The sequence below is a fragment of the Chroicocephalus ridibundus genome, chromosome 4 (assembly GCF_963924245.1).
Source record: "Chroicocephalus ridibundus chromosome 4, bChrRid1.1, whole genome shotgun sequence".
Classification (NCBI taxonomy): domain Eukaryota; kingdom Metazoa; phylum Chordata; class Aves; order Charadriiformes; family Laridae; genus Chroicocephalus; species Chroicocephalus ridibundus.
This window is the reverse complement of record NC_086287.1, coordinates 64,753,843-64,780,041: the sequence shown is the minus strand read 5'-3', so window position 1 is coordinate 64,780,041 and position 26,199 is coordinate 64,753,843. Positions and strand designations below refer to the sequence as shown.

The following is a 26,199-nucleotide window of genomic DNA, read 5'->3' as shown; positions in this document are numbered from 1 at the left end:
CGAAGAAACACAGGGAACAAACCTCACTGCCAGCCCTCATCCCAGTCCATTTATACACCCAGGGTTGGAAAAGAGGAAGAAAAATTCCTGACCATAATTAATTTCAACCTTTTCTAATGTCACCGTGATCCATGCTAATAAGTATTTTCATTAACTATCCCATATAACACTCGGCTACATACTTAGCCTAATTAGATTATGGAAATGGTTTTAAATCAGGAAGGCTTAATTAGCAGCAATTATTTCACATGCTATCTCCACTATGTTATGGGATGGCATGGAGAACTTCATAATGAAACAACAACAAAAAAATATTTTTCTTACAATACCATATTCTACCGTGAAGCACAACACAGGCTTCAATTTCTGCCTATACAAATAGATGCTACTAACAGCCACAAAAAATAACTCTGAGTTGATAGGTACTCACTTTCACATCTCAACATCGTTAAGTACACCCTGACTCAAGCCAGCTTGGCTTTCATTTAAAAAAGAAAGAAGAAAAGAAAAAGGAGATGGGGCTGAAGCTTCCCCCTGTTTTAATGAGAAGGTGCCACGTAAATCAGCCTCCAAGATACCCTGCTCCATGCTCTACCTTGTCACAAAAACTGCGCTGAAATCAGCATCAGCAAGACAGATTGTTGCATAGTTGAGCCTATGGATCCTGTAGGTCTCCCCTTGTTGTCAAAACAACAGGGGTAACATTCCGGTTGCATGGAAATAAGCAGAAAAACTATGTCAGGATTTCAGCCTGGGACAACACAGAGTGCCTTATTCCAATTATAGCTGTGCATAACCACCTAGCTCTGGGCAGGGTCAACAGCTGTGCCACATCAGCAGTTTTGGGGGGAAAGATTAGGAAAAAAATTAATTACCATCTCTACAGTAACCGTTTCAAGAAAAACAGCATTTGAGGATAAAATCCCCGAGGATAACAATGGGATAATTGTCAAAGCATCTTAATCTGATATATCAGATACCCAGACTGCCTCAACAGATTTTAGTAAAGTCTGTCTTTTTTATATTGGCTTCTAAAATGAAATAATGGGATCACAACCTAAGAAATGGATTTATCCTCATTTTGTGACACTCTTCCAAACAAATTTTCTGCCTACAATATTAACTTGCTTGGTATTTGTAGTTAGGTGTCTTGAATGTGAAAGAAGCAAAAAACAATGAAAGAGAGTATTACAAATATAAAGCTGAGTATAAAATTTGCAGGAAATGGAAGTAAGGTAATACTAGGTCTCACAAATCTATATCCAATGTCTTTTTACCAAAATAAGGATATTTAGATTGGAGCAAGAAAGAGAGTTAAAATGTTATTTTCAGGGTGACCAGAGCATTCCCCAGTGGAGATAGAGTTTCACCTCCGACTCTAAACTTACTTCCTTCATCACACTAATTTGTTTTGGCCTGATATTTTCCAATGTTAAGGTGAATGTTTTCAGGAAATCTGAGAGAAAATTAATTTGGCTGTTTTTCATTTGTTGTAGCTCTACATGAAAAATATAGTCTTTTTCATTCATTTTTGGAAGTATGTGTAAGAGTAACAAGTTATAGACAGAAGCCTCAAATTCAGTGCAATTACTTATCACATTAGGATAAAACATATATACAAACATTGAAAATATCCTTTAAATTTTAAAAGCATTCAAACAACAACATTTTCATTCATCTCCAGTAGAACTGAATTTACTTTACTTTACTTAATTAATGCTTTTCTTCTTAAGGTTACTTCAAAATTTCTAAGACAGAAACAGGTTAGAAGAACAAGAAACCACAAAAACCTTGTGCAAAAAGTTCAAACCAATGAAAAATCATCAAAATTTAAGATATCTAGATAGATAGATAGATAAAGTGATAATTTTAAATTGGATTCTTTTTCATTATGGCAAAAGTGCCTAATATTAAGCTACTATTAAGGCTTGGTACTCCAAGACTTAGCGCTTGGAGTTCAGGGAACTCAGAGTAATGACTTGATGGTTTATCTTAATCGTGCCTATTTAGTAGTTTTTATCTCACATTTCCTTTTTATAATTAATATTTCTGGGTTGTTTTGGGGGTTAAGAAGAGAGTAAGGAGCAGATCCCAAACCAGTTTAAAATGTTCCATGTCGATTATAATGGGAACGATTTTCAGAAAAAAGGAAACACAACGAAAAAGCCAAGATCTCTCTGAAAGCAGCTGGGAAATAAAGTCCCAAAAGCTGTATCAGTGTTTTGAATATGTTGCCTAATATCCTAAACAACTCACATTTCCAGTGTTTGTGATAGGATTTACAAACCTTTTGAGGATTTACAGGAGATACCTGTTGTGGCTTTATCATGTCTGCCACGTATGTCTTGCCATTCTCCTGAATAATACTGACTCTGCCTTAAACATGAGAATATATCAGTTTAAAAGACCAAGATATATTCAACCATTGCATTTCTGCCTACATATGCTCATCACATTGTTACGAGAAGCAAGAGACAGGCACTAATTTCAGCACAACTCCTTACTGTTGCCATGTACCCTGGCTATGTTAATCCTGGAACTATTTACCATTGAACACACTACTCATGGTAGGAAGAACTGCCTCCAGTCCTATTTGGTAGGCTGCATCCCCTGAAGCAAAAATAATTCATGCATTTTATTATTTTTTTTTTTAAATCAGGGTGAACTAGAAGGTTCATCTGCTTTCTTCCCACAAACGCTGTGGCTCAGACCCACGTGAACTTTTGTCTATCACGAAATATCCTGACTGCAGGGTATCAGATCAGCCACAGCAATGGACAGTATCCTCCATTTACCTCTGCCTTCACCTGAGCTTTTAAACTGTAGATTGGTAAAAATTAAATGCCTCCTGCACTCTTTGAATTTAACCCGAGGTCTGAACTGGTTACGTGAAGTTAACTACAGCAATTCCGAGTAATACAGTGCAGTCAGACTACTTTTTTTGTTACTCCTGGAAATTTTCAGTTGTTTTCGTTGGCTCCCTGTAACTTGGAATGTGGTTTGGTAGGCACTGTACAAAAACATGCGGAGTTCCTGCCCTGAGCCGCTTAACATTTAAACCAATAAATCAGGCATAGGTTTGGAGAGGAAAAAAAAGAACCACAAAATTTAACAAATGCCAAAGTTCATAATTCTAACTAATGTCAGATCTGGAAATGAAACTAAAGGTTTCACGTTCCTAGACGAGAGCCTTAACCTTTGGACATCTCTATCCAAAAGCTCATGTTCCTGTGTTAAAGGCTACCAATTAAAAGAGACCACAACTGACTACTCCGTTTCATGTACACATGAACACCCATTAGTTAACAATCTCCATGTGTTGCCATTAGATGTGAAGATGACGTGCCATTAGATGTGTTGCTACAATTATAACCTGAAAGTTAATAAACTATGAGAAAGTCTGATTCATTCTGACATTCTTATTGTAGCAACATAAAAACCATTAAAAATGTCATGCCACGGCAGTCTGTGTCATATTGACACAATGACACGCCTTTATCCACAGTATAAATTTGGCTAGAAGTATTTGTGCAGCACGCAAAGGAAGAAAGGATTAAATATCTGGTGTGGAGATAAAGAACACAGGGCTCCGTTTGTTCCCTTTGAATTTATAATCGCAAAGTGACATATTTCAGCAAACATCCTCTTTGATGCTTTCTCAGCTGGCTGAAAATGGCTTATAAGGTGAGGATGCATAACTTCTCTACGGTCCATTATTTCTTATTATCATCCAGATGGAGCGTGCCTGTTAGATCACCACTAAAAACTCTAATGAACTGCAATGTTCTAGATTACTAATTCTTCAACAGCGTGTTTGTATATCAATAATAGACTGTAAAAAAAACAGCAACAACAATCTGACTAATAACAAATCTGCTCAGTTCGGCTTCCTGTCCCTCCTATTCTGTGTGCTTGTGTGGGTGTTCGATACCGATGCTGTTTCCATTAAACTTCTTCCAAAGCCTCTAATCACCCCTTACAATATTGCAAACACTTAGATGTCTTTAATGGCTTCTCTTACTTATAATAAGTGTTTAAACAAAAACACACCCATGTTTAAACCATATGAATCATTTTCTCGCTATTCTGTCTGTAACGAAGGGAGTTTAAATGCCACTCTTTCCTAAGATAGCTAGGGAATATTTTACATGGGAGACCCCCAATATTTATCATGAAGTACTTCGTTTAGCAAAGCACTTTAGGGCTTAATTCATTAATACTATCTGATATTCCTGGGTTTTGGTTTTGTTTTTTTTTAACAGGTTACACAGAAACTTGATTTTAGCTTGTCCTTTCCCGGATCACTCCTTTAGCAGTTGACAGAATATGTAACACAGCTGCAGGGCTGGGCCCTGCTCTGAAGCTTGGGAAAAAAATTATTTTTCAAAAATGCCCAAAGCAGGCTGTGGGATCTATGAAGTCACTGAGTTCCTGAAATTGTAATCCTGCAGCAAAGCCCACCAGCACAACACCAATAATGTGCATCTGTTACAATCCCTGAAAAATATTAAGGAAGTTCTGACAATGAAGATTTATTACTTCGAAATGAAGACTAATGCTTCAAATAAATCTCTCTAATTCTGCCATTTAAAATCCCATCTAATAGCTAATATTACCCCTCGACTTCCCAGAAGAGACAGCAAAGCAACCTCAACGTGGGTGCAACCATGGGCACCCACCTGCTTCTACGTGAGGCATAACAAGGGGACAAGGAGCTCAGTGGCACCAACCACATCAGCTCCCACAAGGTCCTACGAGACACCAGCGGGCTCATCTGTGTTTTACTTCTCAGCAGGACCAGCTTTCAGCCTCTGTTGCAACTGAAACGTATGTGATAGGGCTCAACACACTGTCACTCGCGCAGGAACCCACACAGAGTCTTGAGCACCACTAAAGAGACCTCCCTGCTAAAATGGCTTGTGCATGGGGAAAGGGAAGGTTGGCCAAGGACCTCCAACGGCTGTGATCGTACCACGGGTGTTGCGGGCATCTCACACACTTGTCTTCCCCTTCTCTCCTCCTTCACTTCATTTGTCTTCAGATAAGGAGATATGATTACAAGCTCCTTCTTGCATGACCAATCTTCACCCACATTTAATCATTTCAGACTTTCATCCTCCAGCTCTTTCAATATTTTCTGATACGGCACTGATGCCAACAGCATTTTTCTGAACTTCTTTCTTACCGTATTGACTTTCCTTTTTTTTTTTTTTTAATTTTTCTTTTAAATGCTAATGCAGAAGATTGTGTCTGATTAACTAGAAAGTTACACTTCCTTTATGTAAGGTGGACTATCAATTTGGGCAGGAAATGTCTGAATTAATGAGGCACAATAGTAACCTTCTTTATGCCTCAATTTCCTATTCAAAAATAATGGAGTGGAAGCATCCATCAGAATTTGTGCTTTAAAATGCTTTTGCTCAAGGAGGAAGAAGGGCAAATGAAGCTCGTCCTTTCGCCATATAAAGCAATGACAGCGTTCCCACGTCTTTTCCGAACAGGTGATCATTCAAAGATACTATGTAAAAAATAATTTCCATACATAGGACCTTGTTGATATGGTCTCTGAGGTTTTACAATATGCCTACATGAATTTTAGGCATGAGTCCTGGCGACCTTCAAATGGGACTTAGCCTCCTAATTCCCTTTTGACTATATTTGGAAGATCCACCCATAAACCTTAAAGTCAGAAATATTCCTTTCATTATGGCTTGCGGCCAGAAAAACACTTAAAGGTAAGCTCACATTAAGCAACAATGAGGTCAGTGGGACTATTCGAGTGCTCAGAGCACACCATAGGTTTAAGGTCCCAGTTCAGGAAGGACCGAAGGATGTGATTAAATGCTTTTAAAAAACAGGTGAGGATTCATCACACCTTGCTCTGCCCTCCTAGCCTTTAACCTAATGCTGTTCGATCTCATACAAGGCAAGAGAGGCAAGACTTAAAGGATGCAACACCTTATCCTAAGGCAGATAATGTTCGTCTGTGTGACAACTGACGATGCTTTCAGGCTGTTCAACCTTGCCAACGCGTTGTGAGAATTACAATGTTTTCATAACCACTACCATTATTGTTGGCATTGTGCACACACAAACACAAATTTGGAAGGGACACAGATATGACTGCTACTTCCAGTGTTCCAACTTCAGGAAAGATCCAATTTAAGGGGCTTTTACCTCAAAAGTGACCATCTTCCCCTGAAGACAAACTGACACAGAATTCGACACGATGCCATTTCTACAGAGCTGGGCTTTTCCCTGCAGAGGAATTCAGCCTCCAAGCCATTCCTAATTGTTACATCACCATGTAGAAAACAATGGCAGATATTTATAACCACTTTTCCATCAACTTCATCTTATTTCAATTCTGATTATGCTTCACAATAGAGCTTTGAAATACACTTTCATTTTCGTGACATACTTTAGAAGAAATTAAATATGCTGCCCTATTAGAAAATCCTTCATGTTGTTATGCAACAAAAATGTAGACAAAATAAGATAACTGCTCATTAATCTTTCAACTTTTAAAAAATATCTTTTTCTATCTGCTGGCCTTTTTCCCTTTACCTGCTTTCTTAGTTTCCCCTGGAAAATGAGAGAAATTGTCAAAAATTAGAAAATTGCCCCAAATTCTCTTTTCTCTCGCTCTTTAAGGAAGATTCTACTTCCATCTTTCTAATATGCTTCCAGTGGGTAATACCAAAAGATGCAGAATTTTTAAAAAAATTATTTTAAAGCAATAAAGACAGGAAAAAAGAGGGGGAAAATAAAATTTCCAAGATACAATTAATATTTTCTCTTTCTTTAGTGTAAGTCTTTATTTTCTTAATGAAAAAGTCCTAATGAAAACACTGAGGAAACAACATTTAGCCGAGAACTGTATTTCAGTAACAAAAACTTTTAAAGCCAAAAAAAGTCAAACTCCTCTACTGAAATTAATTTCCTGCTGTTTCCTGCAGATGGACTTGATTCAGATCCACAGTGAGAACAGGTTCTTCTTCCATAAATAATTGAATCAAGATTCATCAGCTCCAGACAATGCTTTCCAAATATGTTAGAGAATACGAACGCTACCATGCAGTGCTTGTACTTCAGAAAAAATCCCACTAAAGCTTTGTTTTAGTGTTGGACACCCCCATTCATCTCTCAAAGTCTTGCACGATTTGGATGATAACAGCATTTCCACGGGGAGCTGAACTTCCCCAGGATGACTGTATACCAGCATGGGCACGTACATTTTACAGTTCAAATACGGAAGTGATATAGGATGAATATGCAGTGCAAACATGCACCCAGCTACACCACGGACCATAAAACATCAGTACATGTTAAAGGATGGTCAAGCATCTACAGAAAGCGAGCTTTGCTAGTACCTTATTCTCCCTGCAACATCGGAGAGATGTAGGGTTGGGAGGGACCTCAAGGGATCGCCTGGTCCAACTGCCATATGAGGCAGGAGCAAGGATACCTAGAGCAAGCCTGACAGATACACATTGATGAACTGGAGTCTACCAAACCTGGCTGTGGGTTTGCCCATGGCCTGAAACCTGACTGCCCTTCAAAAAACACAGAGGACCAACTTTTTTTTCCCCTTTCAAGCACGCTTTCTTTCCATGGTAGAAGTCAATCTTCATGTTCCCCTTGAGCTTGCATCAGCCTAAACCAAAGGCAGTTCCTCCAACTCTTCCCCGGAGATCCTGTCTTACAACAGATTTTTATTGATCTCTTCTCTCACCAGGTGGTCCACAGCTGTATCAAAAAAAAAGCCCCGTATCAAAAAAAAAAAAAAAAAAGTCTCACTAGTTCTAACCCCAGCAGAGTAAATGCCTTCTTCAGCTTGCCTATGACATTGCTGCTGATAATTTCCAGAGTGAGATTTACAACTTTTAGCCCACTGTTGTGTTACATTCAGTCTGCGGTTGCCTGTCACTTTCCCCCTCTCTTTTCCTCCAAGATCCTCTCCAGCCTCACAGCAGCAGAGCCAGTTATTCCCTATACTGCGCGTACACATTTGATTTGCCCTCTTTACACATGGTGCGTTGCACTTGCCTTTATTGACATTCACCTTGCTGATTTCGGGCCGCCTTTCCAATTTATCAGGATCATTATGGATTCTGATGCTGTCATCTAAACCACTTGCAGCCCTTCCCATAACTCTCCTGATGTACTCTCTGTTCTGTCACTCAACTCTGCTAATGAAAGTGTTGAATAAAATCACACGCAGGGCAAAGACTTCCCTGGCAACTCCCTACAGGTTTGACAGTGAAGCCCTTGATTACTTTTTGAGAGAGATTTTTCAATCAGTTATCGCCAACTTTGTTATGACTGTGTTGAGAAAATCTTTCACTCGTTTGCTATGAGACCACTGTCAGAAGCGTCAGAAGCCTTTTAAAAAGTTCAGATATATTGTATCTACTAAATTCCCCTTATTCACCAGGCAGTTATGTTGTCAAAGAAAGAAATCAGATTAATTTGCCATGAACTCATCTTGACAAATACATGCTGGCTGCTGGCCAGTGGAAGAAAACTGGTTTTAATCATTCACGACCAAAATATTCCTACTGAAGCACAACTGGATTTTTTTTTTTGACTCAGCACTGGCAGGGATGCACAGCAGGTACCCAGCGGAGAGATGCCATTTTGGATGCCATCCTGTCCTTCCTCCAGATTTAAGGGAAAGGGGTAAAGCTCTTTAAGGAGGAACCCCCAGTCATACTCCCACGTAGGATATGCTTCCACCAGCAGAAAATTTTTCCTGATTCTATCAAGGTTCTTGCAGAAAAAGCTGCAGGAAAGCTAAATGAAGATGAGAGATGCACAGGTTCAGTTTTCAGTGCTCTTAGTATTTTCAAGAGGAACATGAGATTGTACTACTACAGACCTACCGAAATGAAGCAATAAGAAACCAAGAACTAGTATCTGTCATCTTTTGTCCAACTACCTGGTATCTGTTAGTACCATACCACAGGCAGCAATGCAATAATGAAACCTCCCAGAGATTTAGGCCTTCTATTTCTTTTACAAAAAAAAAAAAACAAAAAAAAAAAAACAAAACAAAAAAAACCAAACCAAAACACCACAAAAACCCCAACTCTACCAGCCTCTCTGGATGTGCAACAATGTCACACAGTTTTTCAGTTCTCAAATTCAACCTAACAAAATTTAGGCAAGGAAATCTCTTGATCGACCTGAAAAAATAATATTTTAAGGCCTGATTCACTGCTATGATTCAATTTTTCTACAACAGGACACTTCCCAAACAATTTGTCTCCTCACTCCACTGCCCATCCTAACAGCTTTCTGTACACTTTGGTTGATAAACCATAGCGCTTGCCTACAAGTAAAGCCAGGCCAATATTAAGGAGATTTAACAGAAAATACCTGGTTTACCCACTGAAGAGCAGTGCCTGCTGCGGAGAACAGCTCCACTGAAATCAGGCAGGATCTACCTGGGTAACTGGCCCTTTTTTTTTTTTGTCAACCACACACAGGTATTACCTCATGAGTATACAAAATTAAGCCCTGCAGATTTCAAAGGATCTCTGTGCAGACACACGCCTAGATCACTCACTTGGCTTTCTGAAACTTCAGAACAGAAAATCACAAACGATCTCCCAAGCCCCTTCCATCCAAGTGCTGTACCTCGGGGCCTATCTTTTATCTAAGATGTGTTTATCCCTCTAGCACAATATGCTATAAAGCCGCGCTGTGTTGTGAGCTAGTCGGATATATTTGCTGATCTAGTTGGATTAATTCAAACTTTTTGCTTCCTGAGAGATGTTATAAGTAATCTGGGACAACCTGATAATCCCTCTGGGACCCTTTGAGGTGGTTGCTTGCACTGTGTGTGAGCAAGAACACTATGTAAAGGTTGATTTTCCACTTTTACCTATCATTTATTTAATAGCAATTTTCAGTTGTTTTAAATAACATAGCTCAATAGCATGAAATAACATTTCTGTCTTCATTCTTACCTCTCTCACTCACTGCCCCATCTCTCTTGATACCATAAATTCATTTAAACATATCAAGCCAATGATAATAAAAGTAAAGCTTATATAAACACATGCTAGCTATAACCTTGCAAAAAAAATTCCCAAGGAGGCTATTTTACAGTTTTAAAGTTCTTTATATAAAGACACATGTTTTTGCTATGAACTAGAACCTGAATATCTAAAAATCTACTGCCATCTCAGAGTTAAAGCAAAACAAGGCACACGTGTCCCCCATGGCGCTTCTGCCAATTACCCTTGTTGTATCCACACCAATCTCAGCCTTAGACTGAAGTTTCATGAAAAAGTGGATGATGCTGCATCTTTTACTCCCTAAGAGTGACTTGTTTTTTACTGTAGCTACCGATACCGATACTCTAAGCCTTTTCCATGCAGCTGTTCTGAGAATATTAAGATTGCCGATTTCGGTCTGCTGCGCTGAGACCAATACCTTGCCTGGAAACACTTCATCTGCTCCAGCTGTGAGACACAACTGAGATTGCTAATAATTAAAAGATATCACAGAAAAACTTTATATCCTTGCTTTATAGAGCTGGTATCACTTGGTTCAGCAGTCTAAAAGTGTCAAAAATCTTTTTCAATGGCACTCAAAAGGGGAAATTTCCACTTGCAAGGCAACTTCATCTAACTTTCTGTGTCACTTTCGTTCGTGCTGATGGGTAAATGTGAATAAACAGTTTTACTCTCTCCTGATTTGGATCTTAAAGAATTTACCACCTTTCTCATTGCCTCACCTGAAATACTAAACTACTAAATTTACCCTGTTTCACTTCTAACTTCTATCACTGACTTAGTTGTGCAGAAATCTTTACCCCTAGTCTTCTAGGTGTCCTGTCACCTTTTGAGAACCTTTCTTCAAGATCTGAAATATCAAGATACACTCCAAAGACAAGAGGTAGGAGTGACGCACAGCTTTACTTCTGGTATCCAGCAGGATATTGGTGATGAGGCCAAATGCCAACCTGCCCAGAGCAAGACAGCTAGAAATACACCCAAATCAGCCCTTCTGGGAAAACCCTTGTCACCCTGTCTCAATGTTTAAAACCACTCTGGGTCAAGCAGTTCTTTACTGCAAGGCAGTCCCCACATCAGCACCTCCTCCTCCATTAGCCCTACAACTCTCAGAAGTACAATTAGAAACTAATGATCTCCTTCAGGCAATTTCCACCACCCCTAAATAAAATGCTCTGTCTTTGAGACGTAGTTATTAACGCACAGCTGAGTCTGCAGCCTTTCCACGTGGATGTATGCTTGTGCAGAGGAGCAAGAGGGAAGCAGCTGCACACAGAAGAGCTCCTACCTTGGAAGCACCCTTGTGCCCTCCTCTCAGTAGCCTCGATCAGGGCAGTTTTGCCAAACTATGTAGTAGATTCACATTGTACAATGTAGAAGAGTATGAAGAAGAGAAAAGCTGTTTCATCCCTCCTTCACTGAGGCAAATACGACAGGACTATCAAAACCCTGCGAAGTCCACCCCGGCAATAACCTGCACAGGATCGCTACAGGGGCCGCAGGCTGTCACCCAGCTCTCCAGCCACTTCACACCGATTGCTGTGAGAGCATCCTGCACCCCACTTGCCAAACACAGTTTGGGGGTTACACCTGTACTTGGCTGAAGCAATTAAGAGCTCGCCAGCGGGGCCACACTTTTGTTCAAAGAGATACATTTCCCCCTACTGACCCACGCTTTAAGAAACTGTAAGGAGCAGTGCAAAAATTGGCACAAGTTCTCTGCTGCTGAAGAGGTCAAACCCTTCTGCGGCCCCTGGACGGGGGGTGCAGAGCCGTGTCTCTCCCAGCTCCCACATCTCTGCAGGAAACAAATATGCCCTTACACAGGACTGACTTTTGTAGGACGTCCTCAGAGCAGAGCTGGATTTCAACCATAGCTAAACACTCAAGCCTATGAATTCCTACAGAGGTAAGGCCTTCTCACGTTACTATCTGTTGCTGGGAAAAACATGATTTAATCTATGTTACTGGCAACGATTTTTGCTAGAAGGTGCTATCTTACACATACATTTTCCTCAGGATCAAAAATTAAATCCTATGGACTCTTGGGATTGCTTGTCTGGAATTCTGCCAGACAAGTGCTTTCCTACAATTATACACTGTTGTGTCAGTGCGTGGGCTTAGCCACCGCTTAACAAATTTACTAGATAAACCTCCATGATTCATACAAACAGCACTCAAGTGGCTAACTACCATATATTGGCAGGGAACTGACGAATGTTACTTGAACAATGAGAGAACCCGCTTGAATAATGAATTAGGTTTTGGCAGATCAGTGGTGAGAAGAGTGACAGTCCGCGGCAGTCCGTGTCACAACTCCAAAACAAGAGCTGAGCAGCAGCAAGGGGCAACCCAGCCTTTCAGCATCGTTTGCCCGATACCGGAGGTTTTAGAACCAGAAGTGGCTAGGAGGAGAGCACCTCACCTGATCTCAATAGGAAAGAGCATGTCCTATTCTCTCTGTTTAGTGAGATTATAAGCAGAGCAGGGTATCAAGAGAAACCCACCCACGTTCTCCTTCATCAGCTCTCCCTGAACAATAACAACTTGGGATCAAAACGACAGCAATCGCGTCTGTTTTCTTTTCCAGCCTGTAAATCATCATCCCGGTTATTTTTAAGATGAAAACAAGAAGTCTGCATCTCCAGCCATGAAATTAGAAAACTGAGTTTTGGAAGAAGCTGTCTAGAAATTGCTCCAATAGCTGGCACAAGTGACCAATTTTTGAGACAAGGTACCTTGTACAATCACCACAAATCCTTCTGCTCATACACAAAACCAATTTGAATTAACAAGCCTGTCTTCATCATAATTTAAAATCAGTCATCAAAAAATAGTATCTCCCCGACAACCACCTGCCCATAAATCTGGAAGTAAATAGAAGACAAAGCAAGCTATGTATATGAGATACAAGTATCTCCCTAACGCAAGAACAACAAAGCACTCTTTATCTGCTCCTCTGGGGACCAATGGATGACTAAGAGATTCTTCTGGGACATTCACATCCTGAGAAACAGTGAAGTATTTAATGTTCATTGACACTCCGACATTCAGTATCTTGTTCCGACCTTCCCTTGCAGCAAGGACCATCAGAGCATGTCAGTGACCAGTGGTATGTACTGGATTTCTGTTATTGATTAGATGAAGTATGCATTGGGCTGGGCCCACTCAGCTGAACAAATAAACTCAAGTAAATGACATGTTTATGGGGCTAGACAGACCCTGCAATCTGCTCCGTGTCCTGCACATGGACGGGGGCAAACCGGTTGCTCCAGGTTACGGAAGCAGCGTACAGAAGTGTATCAGAGACCTTTTGAGTTTCCAGCTGGAAAGCTGGACACTTTTCTCCCAGTGGAAGCACAGGAGGGAAGAAGGCATACAGCACTACACAAACCTGTCGTTTAAACACTCACAATTGTTTCTTCAACAACAATTCTCTCCTGAATTCTGCAAACTGTTTTGCCCTGCCATATTTCCACTTCCCCCAAAACGCCTTTTCCCTTTTACAGACTTTCTGGTCGCTGAAGTCCTGGCTGTGCTGAGTCGCAAGATAGTAATGGTGGACAAACCAGAAGTATCTTCCTGGCGTCTTTTTTAATACATTCCTTTTTGCGAAAGGCACGAAACCAGTTAGTTTTACATCTACGTCCACGGCTGCGCTACAGAAGCCTAAAATCTGCCTGTGGACTGAGCTACAGCAACACGCAGCAACAGAGGCCAAGTTTCTTGCCAGAGGCTGTGAGCTGAGAGGAGACAACAGGAGGTTTGCAAGAATGGTCCTTCCTGAATGATAAACAATTCCTGGTCCATTCAAAGGATCCGACGGACCTATCTATTTGTTCTGTTCTGTGCCGAGAGGGGACGAAATGACCTATATCAACACAAAAGGAGCTACAAAAATCAGGTTTTCAGTGCATATTCAGCAACTCTAGGCAGCAAATGCAGAATAGGTATTTAGACATTAACCCTTGTAAAAACCTTGCTCCCTTGTCAGAGGATGCTTTATGTTTGCTATTTTTAGCTTTTCAAGTGACAGGAAGCAACAGAAAAAATATTGCTGAACAGCCCTGGACACCAAGAAAAAGCAAGTGAGGCAAAATGAAATCTGAAGTAAGCTCCACAAGATGAGGTTAAGTTATTCAAATCTCCCTTTCCTGCAAGACAGGTGATGTATTTCTGTCTAAACATCCCACCTGATTCTGTCCTCAGTGAACAACCAAGTGACAAACTGCCAATCAAACTGAAAAGCATCCCCATTCATCTGGGTTTCCCCCGCCACCGCCCCGCACCAAGCAATGCTTTATCAGCAGCTACAGAATTTTAATTTGGCTATTTTTGACAAGTACACCGTTTTGCAATCCTGCCCACCAGAAGGATTTGCAAATCTCTCCAAATACTCCTCCCGGGTCCTGATAACTTTGCCAGCGCGAATAGGAAACTTGGGGCTTGCAGAACAAGCCGCTGCTAGCTGACAACGCAGTGAAGATTTTCTTTCATATCTGCAGTTTGCACGAGTAGGCAGCTGGGGTTGTGATGAATTACTATCTCCGATTCCAGTGCTAAGTTTGAGACATTTATTTGGCACAGTCTCTTAGAAAAGACGCCGCTGCCAATATCAACTATTGGTATTAGCAAACTTCTTCAGGAAAACTACCAAAGGTATTTCACAGTCTGTCTCTGCTTGTAACGGGAGTCAGTTCAGGGACCAGAGTTCTTTATTGATTGAACTGTAATTGAATTTTGCTGAGTGTTTATCTCAAAACACTGTTCAAAAAAAAAACAAACCCTGAAACATCTTGCTTTGAAAGCAACTTGACTAATTTTCAGTTCTTTTTTACACCTTTTCTTGGGGCCAAATCCTCTTCCCAAGCTCACTGGCTACTTTGATTGCCTGAGAAATTGCATTTTCCATCAGCTATTTGTTGTGCCTTCCTGTTCCATTTTGGTGTCAACTGTCGTGTTTTCAGCAGCTGGCACTGAAGCACGTTTACACAATCCTGCAGATCTGATCTCTTTGCACAAATAGTGCAAGTATAAAGCCCATGACCAGTATATATTTGGAAGTCGGCATATTTTTCGAACCAGTATTCAACCAACCAAGCAACTCCTTTAGATTTCAGAAGCAGTTATCATACTGATGTGCACGAGTTGAAAAATCTTCAAATCTTCATTGATACGTTTGCAAAAGATTCAACCATTTGATCGTAACTGAGCATTTTTGTACTTGGAAATAATCTAAAAAGAAGGTTTCTTCTGTCTGTAGCCTTCCTGGATGCCATAGTGCTCCTCATCCGACTCACAAGAGAAGCCACATTTATTGAGATGGCACTATTTTTATGCAATAAGCAATTTAACTGTCCTTTTTCCATGCTTCTTAAATTATAGATTCTACTTTTGACTTTGCCCAAAAGCCTATAAACCTACTCATGGTTTTCCAACTACTGAGCTTACAGGTACCACTTATACATTTGACATGTACCTTTAATAATTTTCTGGGTAACACTTATGAAAACTGTTAATCAGCCAGTGGCACCTACGTAGATTGTTGTAAATGTCAACTTTTATACTGCTACGTGTACTCCACATCTTTAATGTGTGTTTCAGAGATGAAAACGCGAGAGTACAATCCACCCAGAACAAATACAAAGCAGGTTACAAGCTCCGTTTCCTTTTCACTTACTGAGGCCAGGAATTTATTTTGTTATTGCTATCAATATTATTATCATTATTCATTATGGTTTTATGGCTCCACCCCACCCTAAATCATTTACCATGGCTGCTTATTTCCTTCTGTGGGACCCTCCCCTGCAGGCAACAGAAGTGCCCACAAAAGACAAGGGAAGTAAATATTACAATATTTAAAATGTTCTACATCCACTTTATTCTCCAAATCCTCAGCCTTCTGTAAATACCACAAAGCAGCTTCAACAAATGGCTTATCAACACCTACAGGTTTTCTACGGCCTAGCTGCAATAGCTCATTAATGCACTAGCTTGGGCATTTGCTTTTTATGGACTTCAAAATGTTTCGAAACACATCAACCCATCATGTAAAGATGCTGTTCAGCAGAAATTTCATTGCACCACGCTGCAAGCAGAGTCCTAAAACTGCAACCTCTTCTTTTAAAAAGCATTAAAAATCTCCAAACAAATGGCTTTAATCTTCTAAAGATCTAGAAAGACTATAGCAAGAAAACTTCCTTTTTATAGTTCAGTATTTCTGTGAGATGAGCTCAAAGTGTTAGCCGAGATAATTATCAGAGAGGTTATGCAGATCTTATTTTCAAAAGGTTTTGTTTGCTCTCTTGTTACATAATTGCTTAGTGTTTGTATGGAGCTCAGAAAACAGAAGGCATCAGAGAAATACCAAGAATTATTTGTTTAACAGAAAAATAATTCTCCCAAATCACATGAACATTTTCAACAGTCTTTACTACATTGTGAGGATTTTTGTTAACCTGGAGAGCTGCTCGGGGGTCTAACCTTGGCAGCGCGTGAAATCAGAAACGTGCCTTACCGCTATTGGTTTTAGACTGTTTCAGCGGCACTGTGAAACAGCAGGAAGCAGAGAAAAGGTGCAATATAATGTCCTACAATTTCCTTTGCTTCTAGCTTTGCTGGTGACAAAGGTCACCACATTCAGGAGATAAAATCAGAACTTCTTGTAAGTCAAACCAGTACCATGAAGTACACAATCACTTTATGGAACCACTAAATGTTTCAAGAATTGGCTAAAACCACTTCAAACGTTTCCAAGCCTGTACAAGTTTATAAGCAAAACTCAGTCAGACTACTTGAATGTGAATATACACTGTAACTTTTAACCAAATTCCAGCCAAGACCTTTCAAACACAATCAAAGCTATCTGTAAAGCGTAGAGAAAAGGCCCTGAACTCAATATAAAATTGTCATCAGGCACACTTATGGATGTACTACACTTAGTCTCGCAAGCAATTTAAAAGCTACAGCAACTACACAATTTCAATTCCCGTTTTCAGTAATTCCAAGTTCATTTCATGATTATTTACAGGCACTTCGGATTTTTTAGGATGTCAAGAAAGCGTACAGCAAGCGTGCTATGCAACCGTCATACTAGCTACAAAACTACTTTTTGCTTAAACACAATAAAATCAAATTCTACTTACAGCCAACCATCATCATGGCCACCGAAAAGATCTTCTCTCCGTCAGTGGTTGGTGCTATGTTTCCAAATCCTATCGTTGTAAGGCTTGTCATGGTAAAGTAGAGAGAGGATATGTACAAGGAGTCTTTACTGGGTCCTCCTTCCCACTGCCCTGAGCCAGTGGTGTTATATCGATATGGTGTCCCGATACTCAGTGCCAACTGGTAGAGCCAGCTATCTGTTTTGATTGTATTAGTGACTTCATCTATAACTTCATAGTCCCCGATGCTGTACCATATGCAGGCTAGCCAGTGGGCCACCAGTCCAAACACACACACCAACAGCACCAGTACAGCAGCACCATATTCCAGATAATGGTCCAACTTCCTGGCAACTCGACCGAGTCGTAGAAGACGCACCACTTTTAAGGAACTGAAGAGGCTACTGATCCCCTAGAAAAGAATAAAAATCATTATTTCATCTGAAATATCCTGCTGGTTAGCAGAAAAGGCTGTACAGCGATTCCTGCATCTGCTTTAAATCTTTCTATACATTTTTTTTTTCCATGCCTCAGATGACAGAATACAAGACCGAACCCTCCTCTCCCTCTGTTATGTTTGTCCTCATCAAGGTAAATCAAGTTTGGCACTCAAGTTATCCACATTTGCTGGACAAATTACTTCGTTCAAGCTCAGTTTTGCCAAGTAACAGAATAGTTCTGTGGAATCCAAAGTGAGAAATGGCATGTTTATTACAAAAAGGAGTGATTCAATACTTTGCCAGTTTGAAGTAAATGGGAGATTCTGCTTTGACCTCAAGGAGGTCAAACATGGTGGAAGTGCAGTCACAGACGGAACTACACCATCCAAGTGGAGTCTTCTCAAATCTTCTCAGAGAACAGTATTCTATTAAATCCAAGCAGAGGATTGCTATTCTGGCCAAAACGGGGGTCAACCTACTTCAACAACCCTCAGCATTAAGATGCTCAAGAGAAACGTCAGAAAGTAATTGCAATGGGTGACCACAGAGAAATCAGCCTGTTGTTCCTCTCTTCCACCAGAGAGTACCTGTGTAACTTCCTCTAGCCCAACAATCTCCACCGCATATTATCCTTCACCGCAGCTAATGTAACTCTGGATATTTTGTTATTTATAAGAAGCCTCACTGACTGAACATGGAACTAACAACTGTGGGCACGTCACCTTTCTGAGTGAGGGTAATAAAGACCACAAGGCACTAGCAAGAAAACCACGTGCCTTTGCATATAGGGTTAACTTCCTTTCCAGTCAACAGACATTGCAGATACTTTCCTAAAGCAAGTATTTCTGCTGTGGTTTTTTTTCACGCAAGATAAATGAAGTACAAATAAATGGAAGTACAATTACTTAGGGAATAGAAGCACAGGGACCATCAAAAAGTTAATAGAAACATCTGAGAGGGAACAAGAAATGTGTATGTCCTCCTCAATGCACAAATGGTTTGCATGTATTTTAATAGAGTTTATAGATGCAAAAAGAGAAGAAAAATATGTTCCTGATCTATTGCAATCCCATGATATACCTAACTCGTGCATTAAATTAATTAGTGGCTCAAAATAGAAGGTTTGTAAAGGAAGGTTTCTAATATAAAACATTCAGAAGCTGAAGACATTTAATTTAAAGTAGAAATTAAGACATAGAAAGCAATGAGGCAAACATTCCTAGTTACTGTGCCAAGACTAAATTGCCCTTTTCTATGCATCATTATCAAATCAGTCTAGTCAAAACACTGGCTAATTATATTATCAAACAGTAAAAGACTAGAGTTTCTGGAGTTTTCCATACCAAAAAAACATTCATCTCTTTTGCACCTCTGTTTCTTTTCACAACTAACGTTTGAAGGGTAACATACATCTGGTATTTCTAGATGTAATCTGTTCGACAAAGTTCTTGTATGTTTTTCAAATCCTGTTGGAATTTGTTTCAGATCCCCAAATCCTTAATAAATTGAAGTTCTATATTTGCATTCAAGCTCTCATGATGACTAATACCATGGGGGGAAGTGGAATTTTCCCATTTTGATTTCTGTATTTTGCATTTACACAGGACACGGATCTAGTTTATCATTTTTCTTTCCATCTAAACGTATATCTACTTATTGGCTTTGGGTTATATGTCTGTGAGGCACTCCGAACAGCCAACCTGTCCAATAAACTGGGAAGCCCCTTACAATGTTCATTACACAAAGGACTGGGGTCAATGGACTGCTGAATGAGGGTCACACCCCACAGAAACAGTATCTACATTAAAAAAGAAAACTGCAGAGTAGTTTCAAAGTGTATTTCACGCAATTAATCTTCAGTGTGTTTCGGCGAATCAACCCTAATTCTGAAAGTTTACAACTTGCTGTGAAATCAGAGGGAGAAAACAGCATGGTTTTTTGTAGGATCGGGTCCTATTGTGTTGGTCAAGGAGATACACATTATTTCCACTTTACTTAAACAGTAGCTGTTCATTACCAAGATTAAAGCTAGGAAAGGAGTTAAGAGACCTGGAATCTAAACTTGGGAGTCCCCTTTTTGCACGCAGTATCTTAAGTTCACCCCAGTGGCAAGGCTGACACTGCACCTTCTACTGCACAAACCCAAACCAAAAGTCAGCCCTTGATCAGGAGAGTTTACAGTCTGACATTCCATCCTCCATCCATATTACATCATCTCTGTAAGTTACAAGGACAGCTTAGCAGTTGTACAACTAATATAAAAGGACAGCATTTATTTAAAAGTCTGGGAGAAAGTTTGCACTGTGATTATTTTTTTTTCCTAAGCACAGATAACAATCGCATCTCTTATGCATAAAACAAAGAGAAATGTGTCATTTTAGCTGACATTGAAATGTATTCTTTCCAAAGAGTAATTCATTTAAGTAAATTTCACTCTAAGTCTTAAAGCCAGTTCAGTTTGACCCACTACTTTAAGGCCAAAAAATCCCAGATTTATTTATTGAGCATTCCCATTTCCTGTCTAATCTTGCAAAATATAAAGACAATATTGGAAGATTTAAAAGCCTAGTCCATAAAACACTACCTAGGAAAGTGCAATTAACCACGTACTAAATTAACATGTGATGCATTGCACTGTTTAAGTACTGGTTGGGTCGAGCTGGTACCTTTATACTTAAAACTTGCTTGACAGTAAAGCACAATTGTTAATACACAAAGCTCTGCCTAAGATTCAGCAGTGATCTCTTTGGTGGATATTAATGTGAAAGACTAACTGCCTTGAATTAAGTTTGGGCTATTCAGAAATTCAGCATTCTAAACGCAACTGATTGCTGGCTGCCTTTAATTTAATTTTTCTTTTAACTGCATTTGTGCTCCATAATGAATATTTGTAAACCCTTCTACTAAAGGATAAGCATCTGCTCTACCTGAAGTAACCTCAGCACGCAAGGAACAGAGAGGTGATTAGAAACCTTGAATAGAGCAGGTAATCCCGTCTGGCACTAGCATCGTGTAAGTAACGCACATTTTTAATACTGAGGATCCAACCTTCTGGGAGGAGCATTTGTTACTCTATTGCCGTATTTAGTCAGGCGGGCCAATTGTCTGTAATATCTGTTGGTCTGTGCTCTCTGACTGAGAATACCTCATTATCTTATAAACCATCCAATCCTGCCCCTTGAGGTTTTGTGTAACTTATTTGATCATGCCTTAATCAGATGAGGATTGCTCCTCTTCAATCATCTCAGCTGTAGAAATCTTTTAACTGAAAAACCACCTACTCCAGAATTGCATTTTGTGTGTCAAGTTTCGAACCAAATTCCGTTCTGATATACATCATTGACTTCAGTGTTACAACGGTGAGTCACAGGAGACTCTCCCAGTGACTTTTAAGGCCACTAGACCAGGAGAGGACACATGCAGTAGCTCTGAACCAGCCCCTTTTGCACCACCATTTCTATTAATCAGATAGCTGACGCCATGATAAAAGTTATCCAGAAAGACATTTTTGAGGAATGGATGTTCAACTTTGGAATTAAATTAGCCATTCATGATTAAACAAAGCCCAAGTTTTTTGACATAAGCACCTTGCAAAGTCTGTGTTCTCAAATTCTCTTGATATACTAAGAAAGGAAATTCAGTTTGATAGTGGAGGCACAAGTGATGACAGCACTCAGTCTGAAATGCAGAGGGATCACTCCTTCCTATTAAAATTACCTGAATCTTGTCACTTCAGCCCCTCGATGTTACCACATTGTCAAACTTCAGTATTCCAGGATGAAAGAAGTGTCTAAGCTGTGTATCTGCATCTGGCTAAACTCTTCTGACCACAAGGCTGAGAAAGAGGTTTCCTGACAATTGCGATGCACGCCGTGGGAACAGACCTCTTCACCTCAAGCAAGAACAGGGAGCTCAGTTCTCTTGCGCTTAATGAATCCCTGATAAGCCAGGCAATAGAAAGGATGAAGCTATCAAAGTCATGTTATACAGGGGTCGACAGCCAAACATGCAAGAGGATAAAGGGAACGCTGTCACCAAAGGAAAATGAAGGTTAACAAGTGCAGCAAATCATTCAAGTTAGTGTGAGTGCCAGAGATGTCCTCCTAAACCAGGAAGGAGAGAGTGGAGTCCGTTCTACACTAAAGGAGCAACAGAACAGCAGAGCTCCATCTTTGTAAACGACATAAAAGATTTAATCAGCTGGTTACTTGCTAATCTAATAAGTCTTTTCTGCAGTAGGAAATCATTGCATAAATGTTTAAAAAAGTAAAATAGAACCAAAACCAGCCATTATTTTCTACCATATAAATATATTAAAATCTGCTTAACCTCAAAATTAAATCCCAGTATGCTGAAATGGTAAATTTGTGCTTATATTTTTTTTTTCTATTAGGGAACAATGTGTTTTTAACTCTAGGCACTTTTTCAATTAGATTTCACTCCATGGTTTTTTATTTATTTGTTGTTAGCTGTGGGCACATATGCAACCACAACAAAAAAATGAAACATACATTTTAAATGTGTTCTAAAACTGAAATCCTTCCGGCTCTGAAAACGGGCATTGGTACTGCATCATTTAACAGAAACCATTGTCTTGGAAAAGGTCAGAAGAAAAATAAGAAGAGCTTTTCACTATGTTTTGATGTTCAGCACATTGTGGTTTTGAAGAATTTATGGTGTGGCCAAGAACCAGAGCTGGGATCCTTTCTATGAAATGCTGTAGGGCACATTGCCACTGCAGTCAAAGGTGTGACTGCGGTATATACAGACCTTCGTAAGCTAAATTTAAGCTAATATGCTTACAGTTGCTAGACGCAAGCAATTACAGCAGCCTTAATTCAGCAAAACTAGCCATTAAAGTGATCAAATCCTCTGAGGAGTTTGCAGCCCAGGCTGAGCTCTTTAAATCAGTGCAAGAGCAAAATGGTTTCATGTAAATTGAGCTTGAGCAGACCTGCACAAGCCACCGCCACACCATGACTGAGCTCTAACCATCCTCCTGGGGTGGTATTCACCTCACATAATGCTACAACCTTACGGCCAGCCTTCCAGTCTCTATGTGAATTGTCCGGCTTTCCTCCCTGGTGAGTGAAGAGAGAGGGATGTCAGAAGAGCAATTCACCCAATCCATCTCAGACAGCTGGGGATGCGATGAATCACCTCTTGGAGCTCTCTCTCCCCTCCCACTGAATACAAAGGAGCGGAAGCCTATCACTTACACAGCTTACGGGAGGAGAAATTAAACCCATCCTTAGAAATCTGGATAGCTCAGATCTGGGCAGCATCCAAACCTGTATTATGTTATTACAGAGATAGATATTACGGAGCACTGCCTCACAATGTGAGACTTATCTTTCTCGATATGAGCTTGGAGAATAAATGCTATTAATAACAGTAGGCTGAGATTTTCTGCAGATGCAATAGCAGGCTTATTTCTTCATTGAATAGCCAATTACTCCACAGAAAGTGATGCTGCACTACATTTGGTTCTGACTGATAGGATTTTGCAGAAGTCCCCATTGGCTTGAAGAAGGAATTGAATCAGTTCATTAAAAATGAACAATCACAAAGTAAACTGGACTGGGGTTCTTCATCTCAGAAGGGCAAGAGCTGGTAAATTATAAATGAGAGTATATTGAACTATAGACACTAATAAGTGAAGACAACTGTCTGTGAGAGATAGGAAAGCCACACGCATGGCAGCAGAGGACATCTGGAATATCCTTAGGTCAAAAGGTACAAAACATCCAGACATTGTACCTCAAAGAAGGGGAAAAACTTTTAAAGCCGGGCATCAGTTATAAATGTGTAAATAATCACCCAATGGAAGAAAACAGAAACAGAGAACTGACAGTATATAAGAAATAAAAAAATAATCAACAGAAAGCTACTCCTTAGAGGGTAAAAAGAATAGGGATAAAGCAAGAATTGCCGCATGTCAGGACAAACTCTTCTGTGTAGAGAACATTAAAACAAATACCCAAAGATTCTTCACATTCATAAATGAAAAAAAAGAACAACAAAAGTAATCAAGGTGCAATGAAGTAAAAATAATCCAGGCTTGGGCTAAAAATTAAATTAATTCTCAGCTTTAGTTTTCAAAGATGATGTTGATGTTTTCCAGAAGAGCCAATGCATCAAGGAGGAAGGAAATTAACACATACATTACCTGAACAAATATTAAGGGAAAGAGTAATTAGAAACATTGAGATAAATCAAAATGCAATCAGTGTAGCAATAGGCTTGCTAAGCTTAGGTTAGCTGGCATCCAGCCAGCATTTCCTGATAGCTTTCTCTGATAACACACCTCATTTTCCAAACAAAAGAAATACAGTATTTCAGTAACACAAAGTGCAAAATTATTAGGAAACACAGAGAAAATGGACCACGATTGAGAGGTGTAAGGTGACTGAGGAACTTGTGAAAACAGAGACCATTAAAAGGAAACCTAGCAAGGGTTACAAGTGGCGACTCTCGGTGATTTCGTTGGTTTCTTAGAGAAGTAAGGAGAAATATTATACGGTCACAAAATCTGCTGATGGCACACCTTTGGAATACACTGTCAGGGCAAAGAGTAATGGGGTGGGAATAAAGGAAATTTTGATAAAGCTTAACAATACAGAGTTTTGGGGTATCCATTACCAGACAAATTAACAAAAAATTCTACAACTATTAAGATTTTTAGCTGAAGATTACTGAGAAAAAGAACTATTTGGATATATGGATTAATCCCATAGTGACTCAGAGCAATCAGCGGGTTACACTCACAGAAGAGGTTAATCCAGTTCCAGGATGGATCAGTTGAGTGTTTCCACCATCCAGAGGAAAAGCCAAACCCCAATTACAAAGCAAAGATGAATTCTCCGCCTGGAGTAATGCATACATCTCTGCCCTAAACATGTATTCAAACTTAACTGTGCAGAGAGAGGCAGCTGGAATGGCCAAGAAAATTTTCATAAAATTTCACAAATGAGGTTTCCAGACAAGATCAGTTTGCTTAGATTAAGAAAAGGGAAACAGGTGTGTTTATGCAGGGGGGTGGGGGGATAACTGTTCTTTCTAAGCACGTTGAGGAGATAAACATGAGGGAAGGAAAAGAAATATTTAACCAAGGAGGCTGGCACAGGGACAAATAGGCAGACTGCAAATCAAGACAGATTGGCAGACACCGTGAGTTAAGGCGGATTTTGACCAGTTTATGGTAAGGATGATACGATGAACCTGCCCACCAAAGCTCAGTGACTCAAAAGGTTCCTGTGAGTTTTACCCCTGCTATTTTTTTCTGCTTTTATTTTTTTCCTTTGAAAAGTTGAAGTGAGGCAAATACAGTCTCAAGGGGACGGATGCATCTCACGTCAGCCTAAGCCATACCGTGGAGAGGTCTGCATCTGAGCTAGTCACGCTAGCGTGTCATTACAGTCAATGGTGAGAAACAGACATTTTAGCGCAGGTGACTCTTCAGACCTGTTTTGGAGATGCATCTTAGAACATGAGGAGCTGTACTCTGAATGTGCCTGTATCTCCTTGAGGACTATGCCTGGCCCTGTGTTTCATCCGATGAATCTGGTGCTTAGTACATTTTGAAATACAGTCCAAATACTTTATTTAAAGAAGCATGGGCAAAACTTTCATTACCTTTCCCACACCAGAAGTAATTATACACAAAAAAAATTCACCCAAACGAATCACTTGGCTGATTCCGTAAAGTCAAGGTATAGCTCAGCATTTGGCATTGAAGCAGTGGAAAACGCACCATTTTTGTAAACCTTGGGCAATCTTCACCGAGCAGTTGTTACATGATGGTACACAATGTAAAAGAAAACAAAGTGCCTACAGATTTTGGGAGAAACTGAAATGATGAGTCTTGCCAACACGAGCAAGTGAGCCTGCAGGCACGTATCCAGAAGATACAGTGCAGGAAAAGTATCCAGGAGGACGTATAGGCTGTTTGAAATTTAACCAGCAAATCATTCCCAAAAGAAATTTTTGAGCTTAGCTACTTAAATAGAGCTTAGCTCTAAAATCCCTGGTTAGCTTCTTAATGCGTCTTTACTGGGGTTAATGTTAAAATAAATCTTCCAACATATCTCAGAAACCCTTCTTTTTAGGTAAACAATTAACTAATAAAGTCGCATGGTTACAAATCCAAATGCTGGAATAAGAAAAATAAAAAAGCAGCATTGCTGATTTATCACTGCTTGAGGAACTGAATTTAGGGTTGCATTCAATTATGTAAATCAACATGGGAGTAGGGGGCTTTGCTTCTGCGCAAGCTATCTAGATCCTGGGTCCAGATACAAGCATAGCCCATACAATACTTGACCCTGCAACACCGGTAGCAATGGGAGTAGTGACTGCAGCGAGCACAAAATTGAGTCCTTACAACAGAATGAAAGCAAGTAGGTTTTCTCATACAGTCTCTGAAAGCACCTCCAAATTTATTGCGTGAGATTTATCTTTTTTTTCCAGGAGGATGGGGGAACTTTTCTTTTTTTTCCCCCCTAACACAAATGTCAATAAGCTATAACATTATAAATAAACTTCAAGTGAATTGTTTATGGCACAACTACA

The 26,199-nt window shown here is 39.9% G+C and overlaps 1 protein-coding gene across 1 annotated transcript in view; it reads right to left on the bottom strand.

Annotated features, from left to right (window-relative positions):
• Nucleotides 1-26,199, bottom strand: part of KCNH5 (potassium voltage-gated channel subfamily H member 5) — a 165,632-nt gene that overhangs the window by 87,040 nt on the left and 52,393 nt on the right. The window contains exon 7 of the mRNA XM_063333555.1: nt 17,171-17,600. Coding sequence (XP_063189625.1) covers nt 17,171-17,600 — 430 coding nt within the window. The remainder of the gene's footprint in view (nt 1-17,170; nt 17,601-26,199) is intronic.